Source organism: Liolophura sinensis, chromosome 3 (genome assembly GCF_032854445.1).
Source record: "Liolophura sinensis isolate JHLJ2023 chromosome 3, CUHK_Ljap_v2, whole genome shotgun sequence".
Classification (NCBI taxonomy): Eukaryota; Metazoa; Mollusca; class Polyplacophora; order Chitonida; family Chitonidae; genus Liolophura; species Liolophura sinensis.
This window is the reverse complement of record NC_088297.1, coordinates 22621475-22636868: the sequence shown is the minus strand read 5'-3', so window position 1 is coordinate 22636868 and position 15394 is coordinate 22621475. Positions and strand designations below refer to the sequence as shown.

The 15394-nt window shown below is 40.8% G+C and overlaps 2 protein-coding genes across 2 annotated transcripts in view; one reads left to right on the top strand and one right to left on the bottom strand.

Moving 5' to 3' along the window:
* Nucleotides 1-15394, top strand: part of LOC135463638 (kinesin-like protein KIF13B) — a 188394-nt gene that overhangs the window by 92786 nt on the left and 80214 nt on the right.
* On the bottom strand, nucleotides 2117-15249 carry LOC135463828 (mucin-2-like). Its single transcript, XM_064741273.1, has 2 exons — nucleotides 14968-15249; nucleotides 2117-5796 (listed from the first exon to the last, which is right to left on the bottom strand). Exon 2 carries the CDS (start codon nucleotides 5340-5342, stop codon nucleotides 3975-3977), a length of 1368 nt encoding a protein of 455 aa, XP_064597343.1. The 5' UTR covers nucleotides 5343-5796; nucleotides 14968-15249; the 3' UTR covers nucleotides 2117-3974.

The following is a 15394-nucleotide window of genomic DNA, read 5'->3' as shown; positions in this document are numbered from 1 at the left end:
CTTGACAATTTACAGTTCAGTCGTAACTATAGCTGGTTACATACATACATGTACGTTGTAGTTTTGTTGATCAGATTTGAAATGTAACAAGCAGTCTGATTGGCTTATGTGAACTTTTGACCAATAACATTCTGTTATTTGCTGTCCAATCAGAACACCCAATACTGGTGTATTTCCAAAAAGACAGCCTTAGCAACAGGTTGATAGAGCGAAGACATCATGTTTTGAGCTATAACTATTTTAAGGCCTCAATTTATCTTCTGAGAGATTTAAAAATTATTTGATATTGTGTAATGTGTAATAAAGAATCAAGTAGTTATGTTTGAGATTTAATCCTCTTTCATAATGTTGCCATGCACACATGTGATGGACCAGGCTACACTAATGCATAAAAGTCTGTATGCAGATATACTGCAGCGACAATCCATCAAATTTTAAAGAGTATTATTTGTTGAGCCTTTGTCTCGTAATCGGCACATGCTCTCTTAATCGGCACATGCTCATTCAAGAATTGAGAATATACCACACAGAATTCTGGGCACAATTGTGTCACTGCTGAAAAATGATCCTGTGACAGCTTAAGGAAAAGTAGGATAATGTCAGGACATACATGAAAGTACAGAAACTTGAAAATTTGCATATCGCAAAGGTAGAAAGATATTACGAGACTGTGCAATGCGATCCATTTTATATGGTTCTGCTAAGGGTGTATATATATATTAGGATCTGTCCACACATCAAAATCAGTATTCACATATTCACTGTAAATGACCTAAAATTTCACACGCGACCAAGTTGTTTATTCATAATTCTTGTTTTGCTATCTCACAAAGGTGTTTTGGGATTGGTTTTGAAAGGTAGGAAGATATCCTACTGGAGAAATGTAAATTTTAGCACCTACATGTACATGAAAAGTAATGTTATATTGTTAATTATTTGCCTCTAATAATGCAATTTTGGTGGCAAACTTTTATGTTATTTACAGTATTTTAAGCATACCTATTTAGAGGCAGATAAATGTCTAAAAATATTATTTTTTGGTGCTGAAACTTACAAAGTTGTAGTATAATATATATCATTCCATGTGCCAAGCGCACCTCAGAACACTGTCCTAAAATCAGTAGAACTCTCAGAATCAGGACAAATTGGCAAATTAGTCATGAACAAAATTTACAGTCATTTTGGGTATGTGAGTGGAATTTGAGTGACAACAGCCTCACTTTTTTGACATGGTTTAATTTGACAGGTTTGATGCAGTTGTTTGCATATTGCGCCGGAGCTGAATATGTCACCATCAGAACTTCATGAAAACATTTTCAGTTTTTTTTTAAATATTTATTCATGAATTTGAGATTCATCTACATGTATTCCCACATTGTTCACAGTATACAATCATGAAGGTATTTCATACCTGTCAGCCATTTAAAAATTTGGCTCTCAAACGTATAAACATTTTACGTGTGTACCCTAATTCTTCTAAAATTTATGACAGATATTAGTAGTGTTGACAGTAAAATACTACATTTCTTTACCAGCCTTTTGGAAAAGTAAAGATGTGAGAATGTTGTTATTTAGATGGTCTAACCATGTGAGAAAAAAAGCTCAATATTCCTGCTAGAATTACATATATAGGCTAAAATGAGCAGACCAGGTGTCCCAAATTTGAGAAGAAAATACGGTATGGATGTGTCTGTATGCGCATGTATGTGAGGAATTCAGTTCAGTTATACATATATGTGTACTAACTAAGTAGCAATGTGGTATACAGGTATCTCACCTGTCAGGCTTTACAGTATATATTAATTAAATTTTTTTACTTATTTGACACCTGGAGTAATATGCATTTGTTTGTACTTGGAGGTGTCATTAATGCGCAGTGCAGATTACATGGTTTCAGAATGGAATGATTTCATTTCTGTACATTACGTAGCATGTGTACACGTATAGTCACAGTATGATGTTGTCTGGACAGTTTGCATTCAACACATTTCTCGCAGACAATTTAATCACTGATCATGTGATGAGTACGTGCGGTTTGAAAATGTTGCCGGGAAATGACGCATAACAACACATGACGGGGGAGGGGGGGGGGGGAGTTGGGGGGATTGGGGGTCTGGTAGGGGGGGGGGGGGGGATTGGGGGTCTGGTACAGAAGCAGGACTGGCACATGTATTCTGATTAAGGCGTTCTTATTCTTAAAAACGAATATAGACTAGACATTTGACTAGCAGTTACATTTAGACATATAACTAGCAGCTAAAATGAGGCACAAGGAGAGCTGTACATATGCAAATGAGACAATTACTAGCAGTTGATAATACCAATCTCTAATTTACTGAAGAGTGAAAATCAAATCATTAAGCTCATGAATTTAAAAATACCTGGTCTAATACATCAAATCAAGCATCAGTTTGATCGCAGGTATCTCACATAGGTGTCATCAGCGTGAAACAGTTCACTCTTTGTAGTAATATTTCAGAAGGTCACTTCTCATTCTTTGCAAAATTCAAAATAATGAAAATGGTACTCATAATTTTCTCCAGTCTGATGGCAAAAAGAAAACTGTTTAACTGTATGAAATACGTGTAGTACAAATTGGGGTTTGTAACCTCATTTATGTGGAAGTATAGAATGCCATTTGAGAACTTCAAAGAGATTAAAAGTGAGAGACTACACTGGGGACTAGTGATTGCAATATGCTTAAGACGATGTAATACGTTGCCACACACACACACACTGCAGCTTCTAATTTCATATGGCATCATTTTTATGTTTCTTCTCCTTTTGCAAGCCACCACAGCAAATAAGCGTCAAAATTATGTACACAGCCTTAGTGTTTGATATGCAAATTTAAAACACCTTCTTCCAATAGCCACAGCTTTTTGTTGTGATGTACGCTCCAGTTTAACACCTGTCAGAAGTGGCACTTCCATGAAGAAAAAAAAAATACAAAAAACACCAAGGAATCCTTTGCAGAACTCCAATCATATTCAAGGTGTCCAACACTCCAATGTGAATTTAGCACACCGTTTCAATAGGAAATACTTGCAACTTTTAAATTAGTACACTATAAAATAAACTGTCATTTCAATCATTGGAGACTAAAACTCATGCTCTGCAGTATTACTCGCAGTCTATCTGTCTCCTCTTTGTCAATTGGCCACAGTGTTGTATTCTTTCTCCTTTCCTGTTGTTCCGTTGTCATGACTAGACTCCGATGTCTTCTTAGTTCAGAAATAATCATGGCATCAAGCATTCCGTTATCAGCTGGAGGATCACTGTGATTGGTCAGTCTGGTGTGGTAGCGCTCTTTACGCTTGTCACGCACTTTGCATATCAAGCAAATGATTGGCCCCAGTATGATCCAGAATCCAATGATAGATCCTGTTATTATGGCAGTCAAGGCACTCGCAGACAACTCTTGTGATCGGCCAACAGGCGCAGAGTGATTGTCGAATTTTGTGTTGTGGCCGGCGTTGTTGTTGTTGAATAGTAACAGTAATTTCTTGTATGTGGATTTTGTGGTTGTGCTAGCAGCCACAGTTGTGTTCCGCACTAACGTTGTATTTGGGTTGGTGGTTCTAATGTGGTTGTTTTTTATTGTTACAGGGTAAGCAGCTTGGGTGGTAGTGTTCACTAACTCTGTCGTCGCCATAGTGACATTGGTGGTGAATGGCATGCTTGTTGCATTTGTAACATTCGTATCAAGTTCAGTAGCAGATACAACAGTGGTGTTTAGCGGCACTTGTGTTGTTGTGTTGGTGACATTGGATACATCATCAATTATGCCATCAGCAGTTGTCGGTGTTGGGGTGTTGTTGTTGCATAGTGATATCAGCAACTTCTGGCAAATAAGGAAGACTGGCATTAGCAGGTTCCTCTGTTGTTGGCTCCGTTACATTTGTAACAGTTGTCGATGTTGTATTTTGTGCACTGGTAGTATTTACCTCCATGCCTGGCAAAATACACTGATCCTAAAAAGCACTAGTCACATTCTCAACACTGTCTATAACCATGGCAACTGTTGTATTAGTTTCTTGGAATATTGTTGTGTTTGAGCCTGTTTTTCCCAGTGTGAGTGGGGCTGTTGGGATATCAGACAAACTATCAGATGTGGTTGTGTTCAGATCTGGCACAATAACTCCTGATATTTCAGAAGCGATTGTTGATTTTGATTCCGTTTTGTTGACTTTCCCCTCACTTTCTTCGCCAGTTTCATTGGCAGGGCTTGCTAAATAAGGCGCTACCACCTCTGAGATGTCCATTCCTGTTGTCACTACTTCACTCACTGCAGTTGTTGTTGTTTCCTCCAGTTTTGATGCCTCAGGGGCTGCATCAGGTGGCATTTGCAAGTGTGTAGTGTTCAGAACTTTAGGCTTTTCGGTTATCGTGGCAGCATTTGTTGTTGTTTCCTCCTGTTTTGATGCCTCAGGGGCTGCATCAGGTGGCATTTGAAAGTGTGTAGCATTGAGAACTTTTGGCTTTTCAGTCATCATGGCAACATTTGTTGTTGGTGTTGCATTGTTGAGAGGCCCTGCTATTGTAAGCGGTGCAGTGATTGGACTCTCTGGGGTGGTGACTACATGTGCTGGGGCGGTTGCTGGGGGTGGAGGGGCCATATCCACATCCCCAACCGCTTCTGGGGCTACTGTTGTTATATCTGTCTTATTTCCGGCTTTAGGAGGAGCTTCTATTGGGGCAGCCCTGTGTTCCTCTGCAGGTGTGACAAGCGCCGCTGTTGTTGTGGATGTCACGCTGTGTGTGGTTTGCTCGGGTGATGAATTACCAAGTCCACTTAGCGACTCTACTCTTCCCGCAGGTTTCAGGTCAGGCAGAGCTGAGGTCATAGAGTAGTCCTGTTTACCTTCACCAGCATCTAATGAATCACCCACCTGTGCAGCACTCGTTAGACTTGTTCTTGTAGTCGTATGCTCGACAGGTAGATCGACATTTGTAGCCGCATCACTGCCTAAATTCTGTGGACTCACTCCTGGGATTTTTGCCGTGCTAGGCAAATTTTTCCCATTGTTGTCTACAGCTGATAACCCTGATGCATCCACACTGTCATCATTTTCTTTAGGTGACGGACTCACATCCGGCTTAGTAGTCAAACTTTCTGGTTTTAAAGTTGTCACTTTTTCATCTGTCACTTGCCTTTTTAATCTCAAATGAAACTCCAGGTTTTGTATGACCTGCGTGTCCTCGGTGGGAAAGTCTGCAGGTATATCCAGAACATGGACTCTATTCACAACTGGACTTGACCTTACACTGAAAACTGCAAGAACAAGCCATACCAAACAAACGGCCAGGCACTTTGGCATTTTGATTGTAAGCAGGTCCATTATGCAATTAATACTTCCACCTGGAAATTGTTTTTGAACCAGTAATCTTTAAAACCTGTTAGAAAAACATTGATCTGTGAGTTTCACGATGAGCAAACACAGGCCAGCTGCCAGCGGAGTCATGTAAACATTACACAGGGACCCTTCTGGCCAGTGGGGGAATGAAGTGGCTGTTCCTGCCACTGCTGTTTATATCTGCTGGATTAAATATCGCTGGCGAATGTTGACATATGCTTATTTGCAGTTTCTTCTCACATCATCTGGCTCAGCTAATATGAAATTCACAGATCCTGTGTAATTCGGATCTTCACGGCGATTCTCGCAGTGTGTTACGCAACCAACTGAGTTGTCTTCCACAGTCGTTGTGGTGTATAACAGATCAGAGTAGAGTGTTTCCCACAGATTCACCCGTGCTGTTTACACAGTCTCCACTTGACCAGTTTCAGTTTGCCTGCTAAAATAAACAAAATAAAAACTTGTAAATGTTGTGTCACGGTAATAGTCAAGTCAGTACCAGTTCTGGTCTCCTAAAGAGTTATTATTGTTGTGTTGACATTGTAACAGAAGAGTCTCTAAAAAGAGGCAAGCAGAATTAAGGTCTTACAGAAAAAAAATAGAAATGGTAAAGAGTAGAGCTATAGTTGTTTTTTGAAATTTCTTCCTATCTGGACTTCTGTATTGATATTTTATTTGATATATTTGTGGTAAGAAAATCACAAAAAAACGCAAAATGTGTCTTTAAAGTTAAGCCAAATTTCAGGTGAAATACAATATGTATATTAAGTACACATGACCACATGCACAAGAACCAGAATGGGTGAGTGCTTGGGGTTCAAGTCATACTTGTGCAAAGAACCATGCAGGTTTCCTGTATAGGGGTTTGCACTGACATCCATCTTTGATGTAAGATTGAGCCTTGCCCACTGGGTGTCTATAGTTAGAGGTGTCATAAGCTGGCAGAGGCCCTTGGCTGGTAAGGGCATACAATGGGCAATAAGCACAAACCTACCTCAAACATGGCTGCCATTGCAAACCATCCATATATCATCAACATGTGAGTTTTCAGCACTATGGCTTATTGTTGACCCTAGTTTATAATTGTGGCATGAGAGATGTATCTGTAGCCAGAGGAATGCCTGCACATTTGTCAATCGACTGTAAACACATTGTACTATGGTATGTGTTAAGAATCCCGGCCTTTGACACCTTTGACGGGTCTAATTAGAAGTCAGGAGGGTGCTGAATTGGCCGGGGTGGGCGCAGGCGTACTCGGCTAACTGGTTGGGGATAATCACAAGCATACAATGTATCTATATACGATCAGAGGAAAAGATTTGTACAGGGTGAAAGAATGAAACCCGTGCTACATGTACCTGCTGGACAAAGCAGGAGCGCACACCTGAGGTTATAACTTACAGTTAGTTACCTGAGGCAGTAACAAAAAGTGGGAGCAAACCATGCCTCAGGGGCTCACAGAGGGGCTTAAATATGGTGGTCAAATTGGGTCGCTCTTGAGATCTTGTCTATAAACAGGTACCTTGCTAATGAACAATATTCACAACACGTTCGCAGCAAAGTTCATGCATATTCACTTGTTTTGCTATCACAGACACCTATATAATGCTTGAATGCATATTCACTTGTTTTGCTATCACAGACACCTAATGCTGGAGATTTGATTTTTTCATGTTTTTATCCATGGGCATAGTTTTACATTACGGTATGGATTTCATCCATGACAAAATTGTGCATTTTCCCTGATCCTGGTGCTTCTGTTCATCATGGAAATGCGTTTTGAGTTTGGGATTATTCTGGAAAAATATAACTTTAAAGCAAAAAGTAAAATTTCGTGACCTTTATTTGCTTGTAAAAAGGAGCTTTTTGGGTTGGAATTGGAGGTCGTTTACCATACTCAGTTTATGACAAAAGATTTCAGCCTTTATTACCTGTGCATTTTTTTATTATCCAGATGTCTGCATATGCACATAGGCTAAGTCACCCTATAATATCCTATTTGTTGAGCAGCAAACTTTCGTGACTTTACAGCAGGATATATCATTAACAAAGTAATTACATTTCCTAGCATGGCTATAGTGGATGTGTGGTTCATTGAGGGGATTTCATACCCATGTGACGCCTATCTTAGTCCTATATCATTGCACTGCAGTGAAAAAAAGGTGGCAAAAAAGTGCCCTCAAATGTTGTCATAAATCAGTAGCCTTAGGCAAGAGACCTGAACTGACTTTATAAATAGTCACTATTAGCTGTCTAGGTTTGTCTATGTATATACCCCATATATATATATATATATATATATGTGTGTGTGTGTGTGTGTGCCAGCTGCTATGTGCATGCACATTGTCCCGTCTATCCATCTGCTCTCCATCATCTTTTTTCTCTCAATCGCTGCTTGCTCTGTGTTATTTATAAACGGAGAGCAAATGATTGACCCACTGCCTGGCATGATATTCAGTGATCTCAATATGAACTGTGTTGCCTGATAGAAAACGATGTACAGATTCATGTGTCTGTGTATGTTTTCATTTAATACCAGAACAGTTTTTATTTCTGTGCTGCCTGTTGTTGTATAGGTACTGTTGGGATAACTGTGCTGGCTGTTGTCATATAGGCACTTTTGGGATAACTGTGCTGGCTGCTGTCATATAGGTACTGTTGGGATAACTGTGCTGGCTGTTGTCATATAGGCACTGTTGGGATAACTGTGCTGGCTGCTGTCATATAGGTACTGTTGGGATAACTGTGCTGGCTGTTGTCATATAGGTACTGTTGGGATAACTGTGCTGGCTGTTGTCATATAGGTACTGTTGGGATAACTGTGCTGGCTGCTGTCATATAGGTACTATTGGGATAACTGTGCTGGCTGCTGTCATATAGGCACTGTTGGGATAACTGTGCTGGTTGTTGTCATATGGGTACTGTTGGGATAACTGTGCTGGCTGTTGTCATATAGGTACTGTTGGGATAACTGCTGGCTGCTGTCATATAGGTACTGTTGGGAAATTGTGCTGGCTGTTGTCATATAGGTACTGTTGGGATAACTGTGCTGGCTGTTGTCATATAGGTACTGTTGGGATAACTGTGCTGGCTGTTGTCATATGGGTACTGTTGGGATAACTGTGCTGGCTGTTGTCATATAGGTACTGTTGGGATAACTGTGCTGGCTGTTGTCATATAGGCACTGTTGGGATAACTGTGCTGGCTGTTGTCATATAGGCACTGTTGGGATAACTGTGGAGGTTATTGTCATATGGGTACTGTTGGGATAACTTTGCTGGCTGTTGTCATATAGGTACTGTTGGGATAACTGTGCTGGCTGTTGTCATATAGGTACTGTTGGGATAACTGTGCTGGCTGTTGTCATATAGGTACTGTTGGGATAACTGTGCAGGCTGTTGTCATATAGGCACTGTTGGGATAACTGTGGAGGTTATTGTCATATGGGTACTGTTTGGGATAACTGTGCTGGCTGTTGTCATATGGGTACTGTTGGGATAACTGTGCTGGCTGTTGTCATATAGGTACTGTTGGGATAACTGTGCAGGCTGTTGTCATATAGGCACTGTTGGATAACTGTGCTGGCTGTTGTCATGTGGGTACTGTTGGGATAACTGTGCTGGCTGTTGTCATATAGGTACTGTTGGGATAACTGTGCTGGCTGTTGTCATATAGGTACTGTTGGGATAACTGTGGAGGTTATTGTCATATAGCTACTGTTGGGATAACTGTGCTGGCTGTTGTCATATAGGTACTGTTGGGATAACTGTGCTGGCTGCTGTCATATAGGTACTGTTGGGATAACTGTGGAGGTTATTGTCATATAGCTACTGTTGGGATAACTTTGCTGGCTGTTGTCATATAGGTACTGTTGGGATAACTGTGGAGGTTATTGTCATATAGCTACTGTTGGGATAACTGTGCTGGCTGTTGTCATATAAGTACTGTTGGGATAACTGTGCAGGCTGTTGTCATATAGGTACTGTTGGGAAAACTGTGCTGGCTGTTGTCATATGGGCACTGTTGGGATAACTGTGCAGGCATTGGACTACCTCAGAACAACATTTACTGTGTTTCATTTAAAGTTCAGTATTGTTTGAGTGACACAGTTTGCTTTGTTGTTATTGATTCATAAAACCTTATAAGGCCACTTAAGGGTTTCTTGTGAAGTTGGATTTGTTTCCAGTCAGAAAAATGTATGTGTTGGCATGAAAAGTATCATTTTAAGGCTTTTAATTATGTGACTCTGAAAGTGCATTTGTACATACCAAACTTCAGCTGAAATACAGGAGTTATTCAGAATTTAGTCAGTCTTGTCATCAGCCGATTAATGTTCAGGCTGTAGCGTCCTTGCCTGCCTATTATAGGATATATATAGCCTGGTACTTCTTTGCCTATTTTCTATGCTTCAGCACAACATGCTACAGTGTTTATAGGCATCTTAGCCCATTATGTGCATGAGACCTGCATGTTCTTGGCCTATTGCTACTCAGAGTGCATTAATTATCATGCCCTGTTGTCATTCAGGCTGCATCGCCTTGACCCATTATATATTGTTCAGACTGCATCGCCTTGGCCCATTTATATATTGTTCAGACTGCATCGCCTTGGCCCATTATAAATTGTTCAGACTGCATCGTCTTGGCCCATTATATATTGTTCAGACTGCATCGCCTTGGCCCCATTATATATTGCTCAGGCTGCATCGCCTTGGCCCATTATATTTTGTTCAGACTGCATCGCCTTGGCCCATTATATATTGTTCAGACTGCATCGCCTTGGCCCATTATATATTGTTCAGACTGTATCATATTGGTCCATTATCAGACTGCAGCTTCTTGGGCCTAGGTGTTGTTGTTCAGAGTTATATATCATTTTAGTGTATTGTTGCCCAGAGCGCAGCCTTTGTTGTTCAGACTACAGCATCTTGATTTATCACCATTAGGATTGTAATATTGCATCTGGCCTAGTATTGTTTAGCATTTATCATGAAAGGCCAACAGGCTTAATCAGCTCAGGCTACAGAATCTTGGCTTATGCTCATCTAATTTACAAAGCGTATTGGCAGTTGGATTCCAGATCTCTAGCTTTGCAATGCAAACTGGACAAAATGGTGTTACTTGATCGTGTGTACCTGTGAACCCAAATTGGTACACATGTACACAAGCGGTACTATGTGAATGATTGCTTAGTGTGTCATCATGATTACATCTTTAGACCTCTTATTGCTCTCACCTCTTGATCACTTTATGTCGCGATTGAACAAAATTAGGCATGTGATGTACAGTCAGATAAGGCAAATGAACAAAATTAGGCCTATTATGAGCTATCATATTTGTGCTACCCGAGGCTAGATTAATGCTGGGGCGTGAGTGGGAAATGCTTCACCCTTGGTTAACTGCTGATGTGCCCAACATTGTCCGCCTATTACACGCTCTGCTGCACAAACTGAGTGGTGTGTGACAAGTCTCTGTAATTCTGTCCGCATTTTTATTCAAACGCTGTCGTTCACACACGTAATTAAGCTTTCAGACAGTGAGTATAAAATTGAATTACAAGTACATGGTGAAAGAAGGCTCTTGAATGTCAGAAGTCCAAATCAAAAGTACATGCATCACGTTGTTGAGACAAATTTTACAGACATTGAAAAAGTGTGCACTACAAAGAAAACAGAAGGGCATAATTGTAAAATTTTCTGTTCATTTACGGACAGACCAGGTTACTGTGATAATTGCTCTGATTGGACACCATGCTGCAGTAAAGTCAGCTACAGGCTCTGTAGGCAATATTCCTGTATTTTTTGTTTTCCAGTGTATTTTTGAATGTAATAGGAATATTCCACAGCTGTGTCGTTTCCTTTCTCCAGAAATCTTGACATTACAGTAACATGTATGTGCACTAATTGTGTAGTAGAGCAGTAAAGTCAGTACAGGGTGTATATGAATAAATGCCCACAGAAGAAATAATAAAGCCATATCCTTTTCATCCTGATGTACAGTATGCAGTGCAATTAAGCAGTTTCACCGGACCCTTTCAGTTTGTCTGTAATTAAACAGTGTTAAAAATTCACTGTAGCAGAAAATCAAAGTTAACATATGCCTCTGGGTCACATTGAAAAAGGTAAAGAGTTTGTGTACTCTCAACTTCGTGTCTTGCGTGAAGTTTGAATAACACACTGACTGACTGAATGAGGAGAGCTGTGTGCATATTTTGACCGTAGTTTTGTAATAATATAACAGGAATTTCAAGTGAAAAATTTTCCAGAGGTTAAAATTCATTTATAATAATTGTTAGTTTAAAATTGTATTTCCTAGTGGTTTTAATACACGACTTTAGTGTGTTGCCATACATGGTTAAAACAGTCACTGTTTGGAATGTAAACAACTCTGAGCATGCTGAAAAGGTCTAAAAGTGACAAATAATGAAACCAGTGCCCACACAAACAACCCTGCTTACTGAACGGCCCAGCAACACTACAGTGGCTTTCTGCATCCATTGCAAATAATGAAACCAGTGCCCACACAAACAACCCTGCTTACTGAACGGCCCAGCAACACTACAGTGGCTTTCTGCATCCATTGCAAATAATGAAACCAGTGCCCACACAAACAACCCTGCTTACTGAACGGCCCAGCAACACTACAGTGGCTTTCTGCATCCAGTTGCAAATAATGAAACCAGTGCCCACACAAACAACCCTGCTTACTGAAAGGCCTAGCAACACTACAGTGGCTTTCTGCATCCATTGTAAATAATGAAACCAGTGCCCAGACAAACAACTCTGCTTACTGAACTGCCCAGCAACACTACAGTGGGCTTTCTGCATCCATTGTAAATAATGAAACCAGTGCCCAGACAAACAACCCTGCTTACTGAACGGCCGAGCGACACTACAGTGGCTTTCTGCATCCATTGCAAATAATGAAACCAGTGCCCACACAAACAACCCTGCTTACTGAACGGCCCAGCAACACTACAGTGGCTTTCTGCATCCATTGCAAATAATGAAACCAGTGCCCACACAAACAACCCTGCTTACTGAACGGCCAGCAACACTACAGTGGCTTTCTGCATCCATTGCAAATAATGAAACCAGTGCTCGCACAAACAACCTGCTTACTGAACGGCCCAGCGACACTACAGTGGCTGTCTGCATCCATTGCAAATAATGAAACCAGTGCCCACACAAACAACCCTGCTTACTGAACGGCCCAGCGACACTACAGTGGCTTTCTGCATCCATTGCAAATAATGAAACCAGTGCCCACACAAACAACCCTGCTTACTGAACGGCCCAGCGCCACTACAGTGGCTTTCTGCATCCATTGCAAATAATGAAACCAGTGCCCACACAAACAACCCTGCTTACTGAACGGCCCAGCGACACTACAGTGGCTTTCTGCATCCATTGCAAATAATGAAACCAGTGCCCACACAAACAACCCTGCTTACTGAAAGGCCTACCAACACTACAGTGGCTTTCTGCATCCATTGCAAATAATGAAACCAGTGCCCACACAAACAACCCTGCTTACTGAAAGGCCTACCAACACTACAGTGGCTTTCTGCATCCATTATAAATAATGAAACCAGTGCCCACACAAACAACCCTACTTACTGAACGGCCCAGCAACACTACAGTGGCTTTCTGCATCCATTGCAAATCTGTGAACCTGTATATTGTACTGCTGATAAGATGATGTGATATACAGGCCATGTTAAACCACAGATGATGCTGTGATGTGACATCCCTGCGTCACCAGAGGGCGTGGTCATCACATCTGTGTATTTTACAAACAGGTGTCTCAGCTCTTATGTAATCCCACCCCCTATACATCTGTAGGCCATGTCACAGCATATCTGTGGGTAAAAAGCTAGCCCATCTCTCTTGGAGACAGACCTAGCAGAGGTATATCCTGTCTGTGGATGTCCTAAGTCTCTTCATTATGTTTTTTTTCTTAAGCCAACTACATCTCTTTTGTCAGCAGTCACAGGTGCACTAAGTTTTCTTTTTTCGCTTTAAGTTCAGTCTTAAATAAAATTTACAGTTACTCTGCATGCACACATGTACACGTAGTTTGATCTCACCATAAATTGCAGTGAATTCTGTGAGTGTAATCTTGCTCTACACAGTATGACCCACATGCAGACAGAGATCAGATATTTACTGCAGGTTTTCCCTGGCAGCATGTTGCAATGACCCAGGAGCCTCTCACCAATGCAGTCGCTGTGAGTTCAAGTCCAGGTCATGCTGGCTTCCTCTTTGGCTCAAAGTAGGAAGGTTTTCCAGCAACCTGGGTATGGTCCTCGGTTCCCCCCCCCCACCCCCCACCCACCATAATATAATGCTGGCTGCTTTTATATAAGTGAAATATTTTGAACACCAGTCAAATAAATAAATAAACATTTATTTATTTTGAACCCCAAAAGGTAATTTGAGCCAAGTAAGCAAAATGAGCAGGGTAAAGAAGGGGAATAAAACAAGCTTAGGTGACAAGAACTTGCAGTTGCATTCTCCATTATGGTCCAAGACATACATGTGAAAATGAAATAAACCCATATGTATTACATATACTTATGGATAGCTTGAAACTGAAACTTGCTAAATCTGTTTCTTTTACGGTTCGACTCCACATGGTAATGTGCATTTCACTGCATGTTAAGCGGACCTCTCTAATTCAGACCTGGACAATTCCAGTCATTAGCCAAGCATTGTATACATATACTGTAGTTGTCTGGCCAGAACACTCCTTAAAACCACAACACTGTCAACAACATCCTTCTGTGTACAGACACATTACCATGAAATTCTGCTGTACAGAACTAGTAGGTGTACATGTAGCACCCCTGTGTAAAGGATCAGGCCTATCAGCCCTACCCCTCACACCCACCCCCACAGCTGAGGTAACAAGCAGGTTTAGTGATTGGTCTGTGGCTGTTTTGTGCACCTTACTCCTATAACAGATTGCTGTGTTTGTCTTATGTGTTCAGACAGGAGTGGTTAATGACTCTTGGACCATATAGCTCTGGAAGAAATTAAGTTCTTGTGTAGTCTGTGACCAAGCTTGATTTTGTTGATGTTTTTTTATTACATCAGTTCATTCAGTCATAGTTCAGATACATGTTACAGGCTGTAACATGTAAATAGTTAAGCTCCAGGTATTTTCACAGTTGACATAATAGCTATAAAAATTTAGTGGTTACACACACAAGTTTTGTATTTGACTGGTATTTTACGCTGTACTCTGGAAAATTTCACTTATACAACGGAGGTATCCATAGTTTAATATCGTGACTTATGTACAGGTACATGTCCAGCTATGTCAGCCCACTCAGTACTCAACAGGTAATTTTACATCAAAAACTTGTACAGTGTACATGTGAATTACCCCATTATAAATGTCACCTGCTAATTAGTTCTTCTCTACTCGTATATGCCATTAACACTATGCATGTATGTCTCTTTAATAGTCTGCAGCTGAAGGCATATAGATACCCTGAAACTTCTTGCTCTGTAGAAATTAAAGACCTCTATCAGACCATGTCATATATAACACCTCTGTTGGTGCCGTATTAACAGGTCTTTATAGTTACAAGTTAACTTTCTTACCTGTCAATCAAGCCCACTGGCGTCAGACGTTGTTGTCGTCGAGTTAACACTTAACACCTGATGAAGTATGTACACCAGCACAGAGAGCCATTGATTTCTCTGCAACCCATGTAAAAAAAAAAACTGTAGCACTTGAGCTGATTTGAAAGTTTGAATTCCCCACCACAGTATCAGAGCATCCTCACTTTGAAAAGTTTGTGTCAGCTACTGTGCTGTATTTCCTGGGTTAATATTACTGCATTGTCCTGCCCTACAGTCTGGTCCATGTGTGAACTGTGTTTAGACCAGCCAGGATCACTGGCAGTAGGGTAGTAGAGCCTGTTAACACTGTCACCTTACCCTCACACTCCTTGGGTTAACACAGGGACAATGTCAGCTCCTTCTTCCTGTCTTCTCAATGAGACTGACTCATGTCTGGACCAGTCCA